The 15,627-nt window shown below is 50.3% G+C and overlaps 2 protein-coding genes across 7 annotated transcripts in view; both read left to right on the top strand.

The window, feature by feature from the left end:
- Nucleotides 1–274: 274 nt before the first annotated feature.
- SF3B2 (splicing factor 3b subunit 2) lies at nucleotides 275–13,039 on the top strand. Of its 5 annotated transcripts, none has more exons than XM_010995960.3 (22): nucleotides 275–443; nucleotides 589–635; nucleotides 931–1,008; nucleotides 1,778–2,026; nucleotides 2,235–2,282; nucleotides 3,241–3,358; nucleotides 3,666–3,766; nucleotides 4,113–4,209; nucleotides 4,380–4,471; nucleotides 4,859–5,074; nucleotides 5,226–5,363; nucleotides 5,553–5,633; nucleotides 5,823–6,050; nucleotides 6,870–7,019; nucleotides 7,681–7,770; nucleotides 7,883–7,990; nucleotides 8,905–9,012; nucleotides 9,301–9,443; nucleotides 9,535–9,636; nucleotides 12,118–12,217; nucleotides 12,316–12,501; nucleotides 12,808–13,039. In XM_010995960.3, exons 1-22 carry the CDS (start codon nucleotides 311–313, stop codon nucleotides 12,877–12,879), a joined length of 2,685 nt encoding a protein of 894 aa, XP_010994262.1. In that variant the 5' UTR covers nucleotides 275–310; the 3' UTR covers nucleotides 12,880–13,039. The 5 variants fall into 5 exon arrangements, with proteins under 5 accessions (XP_010994262.1, XP_010994261.1, XP_031303962.1 ...); XM_010995959.3 differs by having other exon boundaries at nucleotides 278–443; nucleotides 2,232–2,282; XM_031448102.2 differs by having other exon boundaries at nucleotides 279–443; nucleotides 586–635; nucleotides 2,232–2,282; nucleotides 3,669–3,766.
- Nucleotides 13,040–14,577: 1,538 nt separating this feature from the next.
- Nucleotides 14,578–15,627, top strand: part of PACS1 (phosphofurin acidic cluster sorting protein 1) — a 130,545-nt gene continuing 129,495 nt past the window's right edge. The window contains exon 1 of one of the 2 annotated variants that reach the window (XR_010383295.1): nucleotides 14,578–15,076. Coding sequence is in view for 1 of the 2 variants with exons in the window: in XM_031447918.2 (XP_031303778.2) it covers nucleotides 14,727–15,076 (350 nt within the window). In the remaining variant the exon portion in view is untranslated. The remainder of the gene's footprint in view (nucleotides 15,077–15,627) is intronic. The other variant, XM_031447918.2, reaches the window with a different exon arrangement.

Here is a 15,627-nt window from a genome sequence, read left to right as displayed (position 1 = left end):
TGCCGGCAGGACCACCTTTTCCCGCAGCCCCGCCCCGGCTCCAGACCCTGGTGTTCCCGGTGCGGCGGCCGACCACTGTCCTCCCGGCGTTGGACCCGCAGAGCCCGTAACCTGCGCACTACAACTCCCAGAAGGCTGCGCGACCAGGCCGCCTAGGGACCATTGGGGAACGGCCGGGGGTGGGCAGCAATCGGAACGGCCAAGCCACCCTTGAGCGGACGTAGCGTACCGCGCTGCCGGAAGTTGCGGGAGGTGGGCCCGGAGAGTGGCCTGAGCTTCCGGGTTGGTCGCGCGCCTTCCTGCAGCTAAGATGGCGGCCGAGCATCCCGAGCCTCCCAAAGGAGAGCTGCAGCTGCCACCGCCGCCACCTCCTGGACACTATGGTGCCTGGGCTGCCCAGGAGCTTCAGGCTAAATTGGCAGAGATCGGAGCTCCAATCCAAGGTGAGGAGCACGGGAGGTCAAGAGCCAGCAAGCCTAAGCCTACGGGGAAGCGGAGCCGGTTACCCTGGGGGCGGGGGCCTGACTTGGGCCCGCTGGCTAGCTCGGCCTGACCTACCTGTGCTTGATCCTGTGCTTTGCCCAGCAGGGAGTCGCGAGGAGCTGGTGGAGCGGCTGCAGACCTACACCCGCCAGGTAAGTGTTGGCGGCGGGACGTCACGGTAGGCCGAGTTTTTGGAGGAGGCATTCATGACCCCTCACGACTTGGTCTTCTTTCTTTATGTACCTAGGCACAGCAAGTGCGGTCTTGCTCTTTTTGCCTCTTGCCTTAACTTGTGTTGTAAGCGCCTCTACGTATTGATCCTCCCCAGAGCCCAGCTCGAGCTCTGGCAGACAGACACTGGGTAAATTTTGTTGAATGAACAAGAACGAACGTTGTTTAGTGGAACAGCTCCTCTTGGACTGACCTGGAATCTTTTCACTTTTGCAGACTGGCATCGTCCTGAATCGGCCCGTTCTAAGAGGTGAAGATGGGGACAAAGCTGCTCCCCCTCCCATGTCAGCACAGGTAAGGGAGGTTGCTCCACTTGGTAAGTTTCCTTTCTGCTCAGAGTAGCCCTTCCTTTCACACGGAGTGTACAGGGGGGATTCAGCTAGCAGACTGGGCAGGGAGGTACTGTGATGACAATTGGGAACTGTCTGATTCTCCCTTGGTCCTGATCCTCATTCCTCAATGTCTGCTCCTCCAAATTCTACCTGTCAGTTAAGATTCAGCTTAAATATCAGGGAGCCTGACTTAATTCTCCTCCAGCTCGAAGTAATCACCCTCTTCTTTCCCCTCCCAGTGTATAGTTCCCATGTTACTCAGTGAGAAATTAGGGCTTACTCCCTGATGTGATTTCATATCCTCTATATTTAGTGAGTCACTGGGGCACACTGGCTCCTATTTATTTAAGTTGTCTCACCTTTCATGTCCTTTCTGATCCAGGATTTAACTCTTTCTCTAGAGCAGTGGTTCTGACCTGGGGTCCTGTGACTTCTGTGTGTGGGATGAGGAATTCTCAGATAGCCTTTAGAGGTGTCCCTGAATCTCCTGAAATTGTATGCAAAATCTGTGTTCATGACATTTTTGCGGGGAGGGAATTGATAGCTTACATTAGCTGATGCCTCAAAGTTAACATCCGCTCTACTTGACGTTGCTGTAGAGTATTTGTTTCTTGAATGCAAGAACTATGTGTCATTTGACTTTGAATCTCAGTACCTGGCTCATAGTAGGTCCCCAGTAAATGTCTGAAGTAAATAAATGCTTCCTCGTTAATAGTCATATTTTTCCACAGCTCTCTGGGATTCCCATGCCACCACCACCCATGGGACTCCCCCCTCTGCAACCTCCTCCTCCACCCCCACCACCCCCACCAGGCCTTGGCCTTGGCTTTCCTATGGCAGTTGGACCCCGCCCACCAAACCTGGGGCCCCCTCCTCCACTGCGGGTGGGCGAGCCTGTGGCGCTGTCAGAGGAAGAGAGGCTGAAGCTGGCGCAGCAGCAGGCAGCATTGCTGATGCAGCAAGAGGAGCGTGCCAAGCAGGTAGGGCAGGTAGCAGCCCGAACCTGGGTCTCATTAGGGTCCTGAAAAGGGAGTGGAGCCTCAGAGAGAGCCGGATCCTGGGGCCAGGGCTTCTGGGAAGTCTAGAACTTAGGCTCTAGACTGGAAGAGAATGCCAGGAAGCAGGGTTGTGGCTGACTGGCCTGTGGGGTATTGGTGCTGGTATTAGCTTGTTTTCTTTGTTAAGCAGGGAGATCATTCACTGAAGGAACACGAGCTTTTGGAGCAGCAGAAGCGGGTAATGCCTCCCTCATCCTAACCTTTGATCCTATAGTCTAGTCCATTGTCTGTCACTTCTAGTGATTAGTGTCTCAAAAAAGAAATACCAACCAAGTTTTCCATGGAGGTTACCTCATCCTCATCACAGTTTCAGTAGCTTTCAAATAATTCCATCTTTCATGTAGCCCAGGGGTTGGTAAACTATGGACTACAGCCTGGTATAGTGTGGCCTGTGAGGTAAGAGTGATTTTTATATTTTTGAAGGATTGTTTTAAAAAAAAAAAAAAACCAAAATGAAGAATATACAACAGAGTCTGTACAGACAGCCGGTTGTACAGACAAGACTGTAAAGCTTAAAATATTTACTGACTGGCCTTTTACAGAAAAAGTTTGCTGATCCCTACTCCTCTTACGTGATGTTATTTTAGGTACCTTGGAGAGGACTCTTGGCTAATTTAGTCATTTAAATCAGGTTTAGTGTAAATGTGATGGCTATAAGTTAGAGAGTAATGCCTAAGACTTTTAATCTCACAGATGCGTCGTATCAGTTGCAGAGTAACCAGTAGGTTACTCAGGAGTATTAAAAAATAAGTATTAACAGCAAATATGGAAATATTTACTCAGTACTATCTTTGCCCAGAGGGGTAAATGTGAGAAAAGAACTCACTGTTCTTTGGAAATAACCTCTTGGGGAAGAAAAACCTTGTTAAAAAATAGAAGGTAGTGTTTACTAAATATTAAGCTCTCTGTTGGGAACAAGAAATTTCCCGGGGTTTATCTTGGTGTTATTTGTGATGAGCGGGCTCCTTCATTCGGATCAGTAGCCTGGAAGTGTGGGGGTGGTGAGGATGTCAGAACTCGAGTGGTACCTGATTGTTCTCCTTGGGCCTATTACCTGGCTGAAAGGATGCACTTGCCAGGGGTTGCCTGCCCTCTGGATTTCCAGAGCAGTGTCTCCACCCCTTCTTCCCTCGTAGGCAGCTGTGTTACTGGAGCAGGAGCGGCAGCAGGAGATTGCCAAGATGGGCACCCCAGTCCCTCGGCCCCCACAAGACATGGGCCAAATTGGTGTTCGCACTCCTCTAGGTCCTCGAGGTAAGACCCTGGAAATGAAAGGGAAGGGCAAGGAAGATAATTAAATTTTTAAAATTTAAGTATGTGTCACAGAAAAGAAGTGCACATATTATAAGCATACAGTTCAGTGAATTTTCACAAACTGAATACACCCATACAACTAGCACCTGGACTAAGAACCAAAACTACCAGCACCCCAGAAGCCTTCCAGGCTCCCTTCTAGCCACCCCCTCTCCCAAGGGTAACCATTACTCTGATTTTTAAGCAAGGAAGGTAATTTTTAAAATGAGTTGTCTCTTCTGACATTAGATTTTTTTTCTCCTCTTAGTAGCTGCTCCAGTGGGTCCCACTCCCACTGTTTTGCCTATGGGGGCCCCTGTTCCTCGGCCTCGTGGTCCCCCCCCACCTCCTGGAGATGAGAACAGAGAGGTGAGATTGGTGATTTCTTCCTAAGATAGGAGAGTATATTTTAGAAGGGACTGTTTCTGGATTTTTAGAGAAGGATTCGAGAGAAGATAGGAGAACTTCTGAGGGTGGAGTTGGTTCAGGGGAGCCATATTTACGTAAAACATACTTGGGTAGGGCAGGAAGTAAGGTCTGGGAGATGTTTCTGGGGTTCACTCTGAGGGATGCTGAGGGGTGACTGACTCCAGTTGGTGGTGCCCACCACCTGCTGTTCACAACACCTGGCCAGTAGCCTCTCTAATGCAAGAGGTAGAAGTCAGAGGGAAAAGGACCCTGTAATTACCCCCTCTGCCTGGGTTGTCTCTGACAGATGGATGACCCCTCTGTGGGCCCCAAGATCCCCCAGGCTTTGGAAAAGATCCTGCAGCTAAAGGAGAGCCGCCAGGAAGAGATGAACTCTCAACAGGGTGAGTGTGTCATCATGTTTTGAGGGCCTCAGGGACAGCACCTGCTGAGGCCGAGGCCGGGTCTGCATTCCTCCTCCCTTTGCTAAGGAGGAGCTGAGAGAGAATTTATCTGGCCCTTGGTAAAGAGGAGTTACTGTGAAGAGACTGAGGGCCACCTTCCTCTCTTACAGAGGAAGAAGAAATGGAAACAGACACTCGCTCATCCCTGGGCCAGTCAGCGTCGGAGACTGAGGAGGACACGGTGTCTGTGTCCAAGAAAGAGGTATGGGATAGAGCTGGGTCTGGAGGGAGTGTTGGAGATGGGGTCTGGGCACTGCAATAACTCCTATTCCAAGTGTTCAGCAAATAGTAGCTGCTGTTTTGTGTCAGTTCCTTGTCCAAAGCATCTTACAGATATTTTTTATTCAATTGGCATAAAGCCTTGAAGTTCTGAGTATGATTCATGGCTACATTTTAGAGCTGAAATCACTGAGGTTCTGGGAGTTGCAGTAATTTACTCAGAGGCACACAGCTTGAGAGGGGCAGAGCTTTGTAGTGTGAAGGCCTGTTTTCTCAGTCACTTGGGGAAATTGGGTGAGGAGATTAGGGGTTGGGAGGCAGATGTGGTGCTTGGATTCTCTGACCCAGTTGGTTGGCCTTGTTTTGGCAGAAAAACCGGAAGCGTCGGAACCGCAAGAAGAAGAAAAAGCCCCAGCGGGTGCGGGGGGCCTCATCTGAGAGCTCGGGGGACCGAGAGAAAGAGTCAGCCCATTCCCGTGGCTCTGACTCCCCGGCGGCCGATGTTGAAATTGAGTACGTGACCGAAGAGCCTGAAATTTATGAGCCCAACTTCATCTTCTTCAAGAGGATTTTTGAGGCTTTCAAGGTACAAGGAGCAGCGCACTCTGATGGGGCAGAGCTAAGCAGGGACAGGCAGGGATGGGCCAAGACGGGTAAGGAGAGCACCTTTTCAGTGCCGGGTCCAGGAACTGGGGAGGGGCCTGGGGCTGGGATTTCCACACTGTCTGCCTTCTCAGCTCACTGATGACGTGAAGAAGGAGAAAGAGAAGGAGCCAGAGAAACTTGACAAACTGGAGAACTCTGCAGTCCCCAAGAAGAAGGGCTTTGAGGAGGAGCACAAGGACAGTGACGATAATAGCAGTGATGAGGATCAGGTGAAGCCCACGCCCTCCTGTAGGGGAGACAAGGCCTTTTGGGACAAGGGGCTGAGATGAACCCAACGAGGGACCGTGGTGAACTCTTGCAGTGGAGAATCCCTTTGGTGGATTAAGTTGTGGGGTAAGCTGAGTGGTCTGATTCACACCTAAGAATCCTGCTCCAAAGAGATGATTCTTCCATTCTAGGAAAAGAAGCCAGAAGCCCCCAAGCTGTCCAAGAAGAAGCTGCGCCGAATGAACCGCTTCACTGTGGCTGAACTCAAGCAGGTGAGAGCAGAGATGCCCCAGCAGGCCCTGGAGCCTGGCTGGAGAGCACATGATGCGCTCCTGGAATCCCACAGCGGGTTTGCTGGGGGGTGGGGAGGACGGCTCTGAACCCTTTGAGGAAGAAAAAGCAAGCAAGCTTTAGGTCTAAGAAGTTCAGGCTTCCTAGAAGGATGCTGCTGTGTTTTCCAGCTTGTGGCTCGGCCTGACGTCGTGGAGATGCATGATGTGACTGCGCAGGACCCCAAGCTCTTGGTGCACCTCAAGGCCACTCGGAATTCTGTGCCTGTGCCGCGCCACTGGTGTTTTAAGCGCAAGTACCTGCAGGGCAAACGAGGCATTGAGAAGCCCCCCTTTGAGCTGCCAGACTTCATCAAACGCACAGGCATCCAGGAGATGCGGGAGGCCCTGCAGGAGAAGGTGAGGGGCCCGACTGGGGTTCAGATCTGCCCTGGGAGATGCATGTCCTCAACAGCAACCTGCTTCAAAGTTGCATCTGGTTCCCACAACCCACCTGCATGTTAACTCTGATTATTCCTTCTTCAGTTTAGAAGGCAGCACTGCATATACATGTGGCGGAAAGGGCAGGAGGGGAAGGACATCACATGAGAGGCAGACCTCACCTCCATGTTCAGAGCTCGCTCTCCTGCCCCTGCTGAGATTTCTGGTTCTGGGTGGCTGTTTTCCCCTTGTCTCCTCGTCCCCTCTGCCTGCACTTTGCCAGCTCTCTTTGATCTGCATATGGTGACTCCTTTCTCTGCAGGTTGCTTTTGGCTGGGTCTGTAGCTCTCTGCCTCCTATGTGAACCTGATGCACTTGTGGCTAGAAATTTATGATGGTCGTGTAACTTCTTAAATTTAAAATTTTTAATTAAATACTCTGATTAATAGGTGCATGTTGTGTAAAAATTCAGGAGGTACCAAAGTACATGGTGAAAACTGCCTCCTGGGTAAACTCTAGTCACCCAGTTTTCTGCAGAGGCAACTGAGATCAGTCTCTTGATCTGATGGTTTAAAAAATATTTGACATACATGGCTGAGGGTGATTTCATGTGATATATCCTTTTTGTTCAACATGGATTATGTAATTTTGAGGGGTTTGAGCAGGAAGGATTTTGGTGACTTTCAGAATGAGGTACATGAGGTTTCCCTCTGTCTTTTTTGTAGCAGGGAGCTAGGTCTATTAAGAGTTGAATTTGGTGAATACTTTTTATGGTGCATCTTCTGTCACTCTCCACAGGAAGAACAGAAAACTATGAAGTCAAAAATGCGAGAGAAGGTTCGACCCAAGATGGGGAAGATTGACATTGATTATCAGAAACTGCATGACGCCTTCTTCAAGTGGCAGACCAAGCCAAAGCTGACCATCCACGGGGACCTGTACTACGAGGTCTGTGAGTGGGGGCCGGAGATGCAAGCTGGGCCTCTGGTCATGGCTGTGTAACTCTGGTCAGAAGGGCTTTGGAAGCTGGAGGGTGGTACAAGGGCCCCTCCCCTCGGCCTTAGAGCTGTCCATTGACTCCCCTTGGATGGGATGGAATATGAAATGAGGAGGTATTCTGAAGGAGAGATGTAGCTCATGTCCTTGAGGTGACAGTTGTTTATGGTGCATGCTTTAGGAACAGAGGGGCCAAGGGCAGATGCTTTTAGGAAACATTTAGTATTGGGGGTAGGAGAAAGGTTTTTTTTTCCTGATCCTTGAAATATTAATCACCATGATATGACAGAATTTTTGAGATGGAAGGACCTTGGAGATCATCTCTTGAATGCCCTTATTTAATAAATGAGAAAGCCTGTCCTTAAATTTGGCCATTTCTCATAGTGACTGCACTGGGAGTCTTGCCTTTCCCCCTTCTTCCTGGCCTTTATTCCTTTCCCTACTCTGTCCCATGCAAGAAGCAATGAGAATCGGAGTGGGAACTAGGCAGCCCAGGAGGATTTTGTGTCTGATGTGGGTTGGGGCTTCCCATCTTTGTTCTCATGTCCTTTTGCAATTGACCTCCAGTGTGTGTCTGGTGTCTGCAATCCAGCATGCTCTGCTTTTTCCTCAGGGGAAGGAGTTTGAGACACGACTGAAGGAGAAGAAGCCGGGAGATCTGTCTGATGAGTTGAGGATTTCCTTGGGGATGCCAGTAGGACCAGTAAGTGCCAGTTATCTGACTGGGGAAGCAGAGAAGAGGGTGGGAATGGGGGCAGGAAGGAGACAAAGGGATAGGGTTGGACAGACGGCATCCTGTACTCTTTCTCCTGCAGAATGCCCACAAAGTCCCCCCGCCGTGGCTGATTGCCATGCAGCGATATGGACCACCTCCGTCGTACCCCAACCTGAAAATCCCGGGGCTCAACTCACCTATCCCCGAGGTAAGCCCTGTCCTTTCTTTCATTCTTAGCTGGCTCTACTTCTAGCTAGAGAATAATTTTCTTTTTCCTTTTCTCACTTTACTATGTGTCCTTTTTTTTTTTTTTTTTAAGGAGTAATGGTTTTTGCTTAAAAAAAAAACCCTGAGATGCTTATTGTTAAATGGTCATTGAAAATTGACAAGTACAAAGATGAAAACACATCACTCACATTTCACCACTCAGAAATAACCAAATTTGGGGGAAGGTCTATCTCAAGTGGTCGAGCGCATGCTTAGCATGCATGAGGTCCTGGGTTCAATCCCCAGCACTTCCTCAAATAAACAAACAAACAAACAAACCTAATCCCCCCCAAAACAAATTTAAAAAAAATTATCAAAAGCCTGGTGAATATGTTTTCAGAAATCTTTCTGATAACATACACAGATGGACAGATAGAAGTAATTTTATCTCAGGAATAGCATTACACTTATTTCTAAATAAAAAGCATTAAACAAAAAAACATTCAGAGATGACAAAGTCATTAAAGTAAGAATGAAGTAAGTATTAAACTTCAGATAAGAATTTTTGCCCCTTAAGAGAAATTGATTTTAAAAGCTTGCCAAAGTTAGGAAAAGTCAGTAAAATTTGGCATCATGTCTTTTACAGATATTTCAGTTTCAGACAGCCTGGGCTCCACCATGAAGACAGAAATTATTAGTACGCTTTCTGCGTCCCGTCTCCCCATCTTATTACTTCCAGATTTTTGTTGCTTACTATTTTTTTAATAATGTTTTATAACGTTTAATTCTCTGAAATCATAATTTCCAGAGTTCTCAAGTGTTAGTTTTATACTTTGAAGCATGACTTTTCTCTAGGGCTTCAATGTCTCTTTTGGAGCATAGGAGTGGAACTGACTTGCATTTCCTGCCTTTCAGAGCTGTTCCTTTGGGTACCATGCTGGTGGCTGGGGCAAACCGCCAGTAGATGAGACCGGGAAACCCCTCTATGGGGATGTGTTTGGAACCAATGCTGCTGAATTTCAGGTATGGGCCGTGGCAGGCAAGCTTGGTCATACGTAAGGTCATGAAATTCAGAGATAGTTGGTTTATAGCTTCATTATCAGAGAGATGTGTTCTGAAGTTTCAGTCTGAGACAATGGCATACATTTGTCTGAGATGTAATGCAAGCTCCACTAGAATAGGAGGAGCTCTCTGTGGGTAGGGATTATTGTCTGTTGGTTTACTCTCATGTCCCTTCAGTTTACAACTGTTTGACACATGATAGGTATATAGTAATAAACGTTTGTTGAATGAATGAGTGATCTCTTTTAGACCAAGACTGAGGAAGAAGAGATTGATAGGACCCCTTGGGGGGAGCTAGAGCCATCTGATGAAGAGTCTTCAGAAGAGGAGGAAGAGGAGGAAAGTGATGAAGACAAGCCAGACGAGACAGGATTCATTACCCCTGCAGACAGGTGGGGGAAGCAGGGAGTCTGCCTCTCTGAAGTGGTCTGTCCATCTTTGGAGGCCTTGTCTTTACACCAGAGCATGTTCCTCTCTTCACAGTGGCCTCATCACTCCCGGAGGCTTCTCTTCAGTGCCAGCTGGAATGGAGACCCCTGAACTCATTGAGCTGAGGAAGAAGAAGATTGAGGAGGCGATGGACGGGTGAGGGAGCTGAGGAGGGTGGAGAAGGGAGGATTTTCTCTTCTGTCAGCCCCTAGGTTGACTGGCTGACTTTTTTTCCTCCCTCCCACCCCATCCCTCCTCTTTTAACAATTATTGAGCACTGCTTCTGTGCCAGACACTGCTCTAGGTGCTGGGGTGTCGACAGTGAAAAAGACAGGCGAGGTAACAAATCATCAGAGAACAAGATAATTTCTGATGTGGATAGGATGAATAGCAAAGGAACCTGGGTGATGGGATGTAGAGAGATGTGGGTGGTGGGGGCCTTTGGGAAGGTCCACGGAGGAGGAGGTATTTGAGCTGAGAGCCAAATGTCAGGAAAAAGCCAGCCACAGAATGATCTGGGGCAGAAGGATCTGTAAGTACAAATGAAAGGACACTGGAAATGGTAATTATGTTTGTTAATACACGTTTCTTATTATTTAAATCTCTCTGAAAGATAATTGGCTAATTAAACAAAAATAATGACCATGTAGTGGCCTTCCTTTTTGAAAGACAGGATTCTGGTTGACAGTGTATTTTTCTTTCAGTACTTTAAACATGTTGCTCCAGTGCTGTCTTTCTTGCATGGTTTCTGATGGGAAATCTCATCATCCTTCCTCTGTTCCTCTGTGCATTTGCGTCATTTTTCTCTGGATTTTCTTTTTATTACTGTTCTGAACAGTTTATGATGTGCAGTGTACTGCAGTGTGTTAGAATAATTTTTTTGAAAAATTTTTTTTCATTTTTCTTTGCTAAGTATCTTGAATGTGGGTTTATAGTTTTTTATTAATTTTGGAAATATTCTGGACATTATTTCTCCAAATGTTTTTCTATTCCCTTCTTTTTCACCTCTCCTTTGGGAACTTCAATTATGCATCTATTAGATTTCTTGAAGGTGTCTACTGCTCACTAATGCTCTGTTCATTTAAAAAATTTCTCATTTGTATTTCATTTTAGAAATTTTCTTTTCCCATGTCTTTAAGTTGGCTAATATTTTTTCTGCTATTTCCAGTCTGACATTAATCCCACCCAGTGTAGTTTTCACCTCTAGCAGTGTGATTTGGGTCTCTTTATATTGCCTTTTGTCTCTTATTTGACTTTTGAACATACAGAATCCAATTATAATAACATTTTAATGTACTTGCCTGCTAATGCTAACATCTGTGCCAGTTCTGAGTTGATTTAAATGGATTGGTTGTTTTCCTCATCAAGGATTGTATTTTCCTGCTTCTTTGCATTTGATTAGATGCCAAACTTTGTGAAATGTATCTTACTGGGTCCGGGGAAACTCTCGTAGTCCTATAAATCTTCTTTAGCTTTGTTCATGGTTACAGTTAAGGTGCTTGGAAACAGTTTGATTTTTACAAGGTCTTGCTTTTCAGGTACATTATGCAGGACTGAAGTAGTGCTCAGTCCTCCACCACTGAGACACAAGACCCTCTACTCTACCCAGTATCCTATGAATCAGGAGGTTTTTCAGTCTGGCTAGTGGGACTAGGCACTATTCCCAGCCCTGAGTGAGCAGCAGGCATGTATATTACCACTAATCCTTCCAGGCGGTTCTTTCCCTGGCTTTGATGGTTTCTTCCCATGCAGTACTCAGCTGAGTGCTAGAGGGGGTTCTCTGTAGGTCTTCTGAGTTCTCAAGTCTCTGTGCTGCTTTCTCTTCCCAGTACCCTGTCCTGTGGTCGCCGTAGTCTCCCTGCACTTCAGCTTCATCCCTTCCACTCCTGGCGTCCTCTGGGCTCTACTGGAGCTCCCCTTCCTTATTCCCCTAGCCTGGAAACCCTCAATGCAGTAGGAGGCTGGGCCATTGAAGGAAGCACCTCATTGGCTTCCTGTCTCTCAGGAATCACTGTCTTTTGTTGTCTTATGTCCAGTAACTTGAAAATCACTGTTTCATATATTTTGCCCGATTTTGATTGTATCAGATGGGAGGGTAAATCTTGTCCCTGTTACTCCTTGTCCAGAAGCAGAAGTCCTATGTTTTGCATGTTCAAGGAAGAAAAAGAAGGGTACTGTGGCTAGAATATAGTGAGCAGGGATTAAGTAAGAGACCAGATTATGAATGCTTCAGGTCATGGCAAGGAATTTGGGTTTATTCAAACAATGATCAGAAGCCTCAGAGGGTTTTGAGCAAGGGAGTGACAGGATCTGAATTCTGTTTTAAGGCATTGCATCTGGCTGCTTTGTGAGAATAGATTTTCATGTCTTCCAGGGGGAGAGGTGAGGATGAAGCCATGGTCTGGGTTGATACTCGATTTGCTCTTGTATTTTGAGTAGAATTCTTGAATTAGACAGCACTGTTTCCTCTCCTGGGTCTCCATGTTCTGTAGAGGCAGCTCGGGCATAATTTGCCCCCAGGGGTCTTGGGCTCTCTCCAGGATGCTGGGTAGGGGTGCTGCCCTTGCTCCTTTGCTTACCCTTTTGGAGACCCTTTTGCGCCTTCCTCTTGGGGCCTGACCTCCTTGTCCTTTGCAGAAGTGAGACGCCTCAGCTGTTCACTGTGTTGCCAGAGAAGAGAACGGCCACTGTTGCGGGGGCCATGATGGGATCAACCCACATCTACGACATGTCCACGGTGAGCACGTGGAGGACATTGCTTTTAGGGGCTGGGAAAGGGGGCAGAAGCTAGGGCTTCTGAGTCTTTGGAGATGACAAGGCTGATTCCTTCTCCAGGTTATGAGCCGGAAGGGCCCAGCCCCCGAGCTGCAAGGTGTGGAAGTGGCCCTGGCACCTGAAGAGTTGGAGCTGGATCCCATGGCCATGACCCAGAAGTATGAGGAGCACGTGCGGGAGCAACAGGCACAAGTGGAGAAAGAAGACTTCAGTGACATGGTGGCTGAACACGCTGCCAAGCAGAAGGTAGGGGCTCACATAGGAACCTCCTTTTTCAGTGGAGTGGTGCCCTCTAGTGGTGAGACTGAGGGAGGACTCAGTGCTTGCTGCCCTGCACTTCTTGGTGCTGGAAACCTTAGAAATCCTTGGTGGGCTGCCCTCTTTAAAGATGATGAAACTGAGGCATAGAGAGGGGAAGGAGCTCATCCAAGTCTGAGAATTTCAGGTTCAGTACTTTTCCAAAGATATGTGTCAGGGTGCCCCCCCACCACATTTTGGGGATTAGCCAGTCGTTTTAACCTGTTGTAACCTGTTTCTCTTTCTCTCCTACAGCAGAAGAAACGGAAAGCTCAGCCCCAGGACAGCCGTGGGGGCAGCAAGAAATATAAGGAGTTCAAATTTTAGGTCCCCCTCACACACTTGGCCCTCTTTTAGGCCCTTTGCCTGGATGCCAGGGCTTCCACATGGGTCCCCAAGAGCCAGCTCTCCCACTGTTCCCAAGGGCTTGTCATTTCATGTTCTTATTTTAGACCTGTTTTGTAAATAAAGCTGTTTCCCAAGGAAAGAGATGAATATGTAACACTCCTGATCCTCCTTCATCTTCTTTTAGTGCCCTCCTGCAAAAAGAACTAAAACAGCCATTTTCTGCCACCTCCAGTTGCTCAGTGACTGGGGGCACACACTGGATCAGATGTTGCAGCTGAGACTGGTCATGAAGCTGAAGCCACGCTGAGACTGCGCTTTACCACTGCCTCCTTTTGTTGAAAGGCTCTGGGGGAAGGACCTCTAGGTCTGGTTTGACCTTACTGCTGTGTCCTTGGGGACTAAAAATAGCCAGCTTAGCCCCAGCTGGGCTGAGGAAGTACAGTGGGCTTGGGAAGTAGGCCAGGTCAGGCCTTCCTAATAGATCTTGTGGCCAAAAGAGCCCAAGTCCTTACCTGCGAGAGAACACAGCTCAGAATCTAGATTGCCCTGTGTCCCCGTGAGCCCCTGGGTGGTTTCATCAACTAGTTTCCAGGTTTGGGGGTTGGGGTAGAGGGTGGGGAAGGCTTGCTTTCTCCAGGTTCTAGTCCCCTTGTGCTGAGAAGTCTTTCTAACAGGCTAGACTAGGTTGAACCAACAGGGTGTCCAACAGTATTTGCCAGGTGCTGAGAAGAGAAGTCACATCCTGCTGTTGCACCACTGGTGCTGATGTAAGTGCACCAACCGAAGTGCTGACTTGCAGGAGGCTTTGAGATGGTTTCTGGAGGGGGGACTGTGGGTGACTCCAGGGAGGATGAGGCAGTTGAGCAAGGCCTTGGGAGGAACAGGATTTAGTAAGTGATGAAGAAAAACAGGTAGAAGAAATTAAGGGCATAGATGGGGGCTTGGAACTAATGATTCTTCGGGGGAGGTGGGCATTAGGCACAGAAAAGAAGTGGTTGGCTCCAGAAGGGCCAGGGTTATACATTATAATTCACCATGCCAGGGGCCTTCTGGACTCAAGGTCCCTGATCCCCCTGCCCACACTGGGGGCAAGCTGGGGTGGAAACTGCCCGGCCCGTAGGCGCCCGGCAAGCCGCTAGGTCTCCACCTCTCCTTTTGCTGGTCGTGAAGAAACCCGGAGCCTCAGGGCGGGGGTCAGGTGGGCGATAAGAAAGCCGGCTTGGGCGACCAGCGGGTTCAGCATCAGGTCCACAGACCCAAGGGAGCCGAGGCGCGCTCCCGCGTCAGCTCCATCCCGGCCAGGGCCGCGCCCCGGAAAAGCGGGGTTTCCGCTGGCCCAGCTGCCGCCGCCGCCGCCGCCGCCGAAGGGACGACGGGGGAGGGAAGGAGGGTATTGGCTGGCTGCCGCCGCGCCGTAAATTTGAGGAAAGGGAAGGCCGAGGACGCCAGCTGCCGACCCTTACCAAGAGGAGCGCGGGGCGCGCGCACCCACAGGCCCACCAGCGGCGCGAGCGCGAGCGCGGCCCCACCCCTGGGCGCTGGGTGGGGCCGGCGCAGCCCAGGGCTCCCCGCCCCCTCCCCGGACACGCCCACCCAGTGTCTCGGCGGCGCGAGCCGCAACAGGCACCCGCGGGCGAGCGCGAGGACCGCGCGCCGTGAGGCTCCGCGCGTGCGTGCAGCCTCTCGCTCGCGCGCTCCGGCGGGCGGGCTGAGCCGACGAGTCGAGCCCCCACCGCCGCCGCCGCCGCCGCGGGAGAACCCTGGGCGCCCTCTCTGCGTCGCCTTGATCTCGGTAACCCCTGCCCCCCTCCACCTCCGGCCGGGCCATGGCGGAACGCGGAGCGGCGGGCGGTGGTCCCGGAGGCGCCGGGGGAGGCAGCGGCCAGCGGGGCTCTGGGGTCTCCCAGTCCCCGCCGCAGCCGCCGCCGCAGCAGCAGCCGCCGCCGCAGCAGCCGACGCCCCCCAAGCTGGCCCAGGCCACCTCGTCGTCCTCGTCCACCTCGGCGGCGGCCGCCTCCTCCTCGTCCTCGTCCACCTCCACCTCCATGGCCGTCGCGGTGGCCTCGGGCTCCGCGCCTCCCGGCGGCCCGGGGCCAGGCCGCACCCCCGCCCCCGTGCAGATGAACCTGTATGCCACCTGGGAGGTGGACCGGAGCTCGTCCAGCTGCGTGCCCAGGTGAGCGGCCGGCGGGGAAACGGGTCCTCGGGGGCCGCCCAGCCGGGTCTCTCACAGGCCCCCGCCTTCCCATTCCTCTCGGTCCCATCGCCCAGGGGGGCGCCCCGACCCTAGATTCCCCTCGGCTGCTTCGCTGCCCGGCCTGGCTCCTGCCCGGCCTCCTGGGACTCCTCCTGAGGGTACCCCGCCCTCTCCTGGCATCCCCACCTCTGTCTGGGGCCGGGACCACCCTCTTCTCCTCCATAAGCGGGCCCTTCTGAATTCTTAGCCCTGGGCCTTCTCTCGTTGATCTGACCGAATCTGGCCTTCCTGACAGTCAATTTCCCCATGGAAGTCACAGACTCTTCCCTGCCCCGCCAGCGCCCGTGGGCTGTACATATGTTACAAGATGTGGTATAGATCTCTTTAGATACTATTATTTCCCAGTATACTCAGTATGTGCCAAACTCGGTAGTCACCTTCTGCCAGGTAAAGCCCATATAGTAACCCTTGGGGCTTCTAGTTTGTCTTCAAGGCACATGATCATTTGTTTTTCAAATTACACGTATTCT

This window comes from Camelus dromedarius, chromosome 12 (assembly GCF_036321535.1).
Source record: "Camelus dromedarius isolate mCamDro1 chromosome 12, mCamDro1.pat, whole genome shotgun sequence".
Lineage (NCBI taxonomy): Eukaryota > Metazoa > Chordata > Mammalia > Artiodactyla > Camelidae > Camelus > Camelus dromedarius.
The sequence above is the reverse complement of the archived record's forward strand: the minus strand, read 5'-3'. Positions and strand labels throughout refer to the sequence as shown.

Excerpts from the sequence above, each read along its gene's own strand:
- SF3B2 (XM_010995958.3), top strand. The coding sequence starts at position 311 with ATGGCGGCCGAGCATCCCGAGCCTCCCAAAGGAGAGCTGCAGCTGCCA. Across the intron at positions 636-930 it reads TGCAGACCTACACCCGCCAG|ACTGGCATCGTCCTGAATCG; the intron begins GTAAGTGTTGGC and ends TCACTTTTGCAG. Across the intron at positions 7,020-7,680 it reads ACGGGGACCTGTACTACGAG|GGGAAGGAGTTTGAGACACG; the intron begins GTCTGTGAGTGG and ends CTTTTTCCTCAG.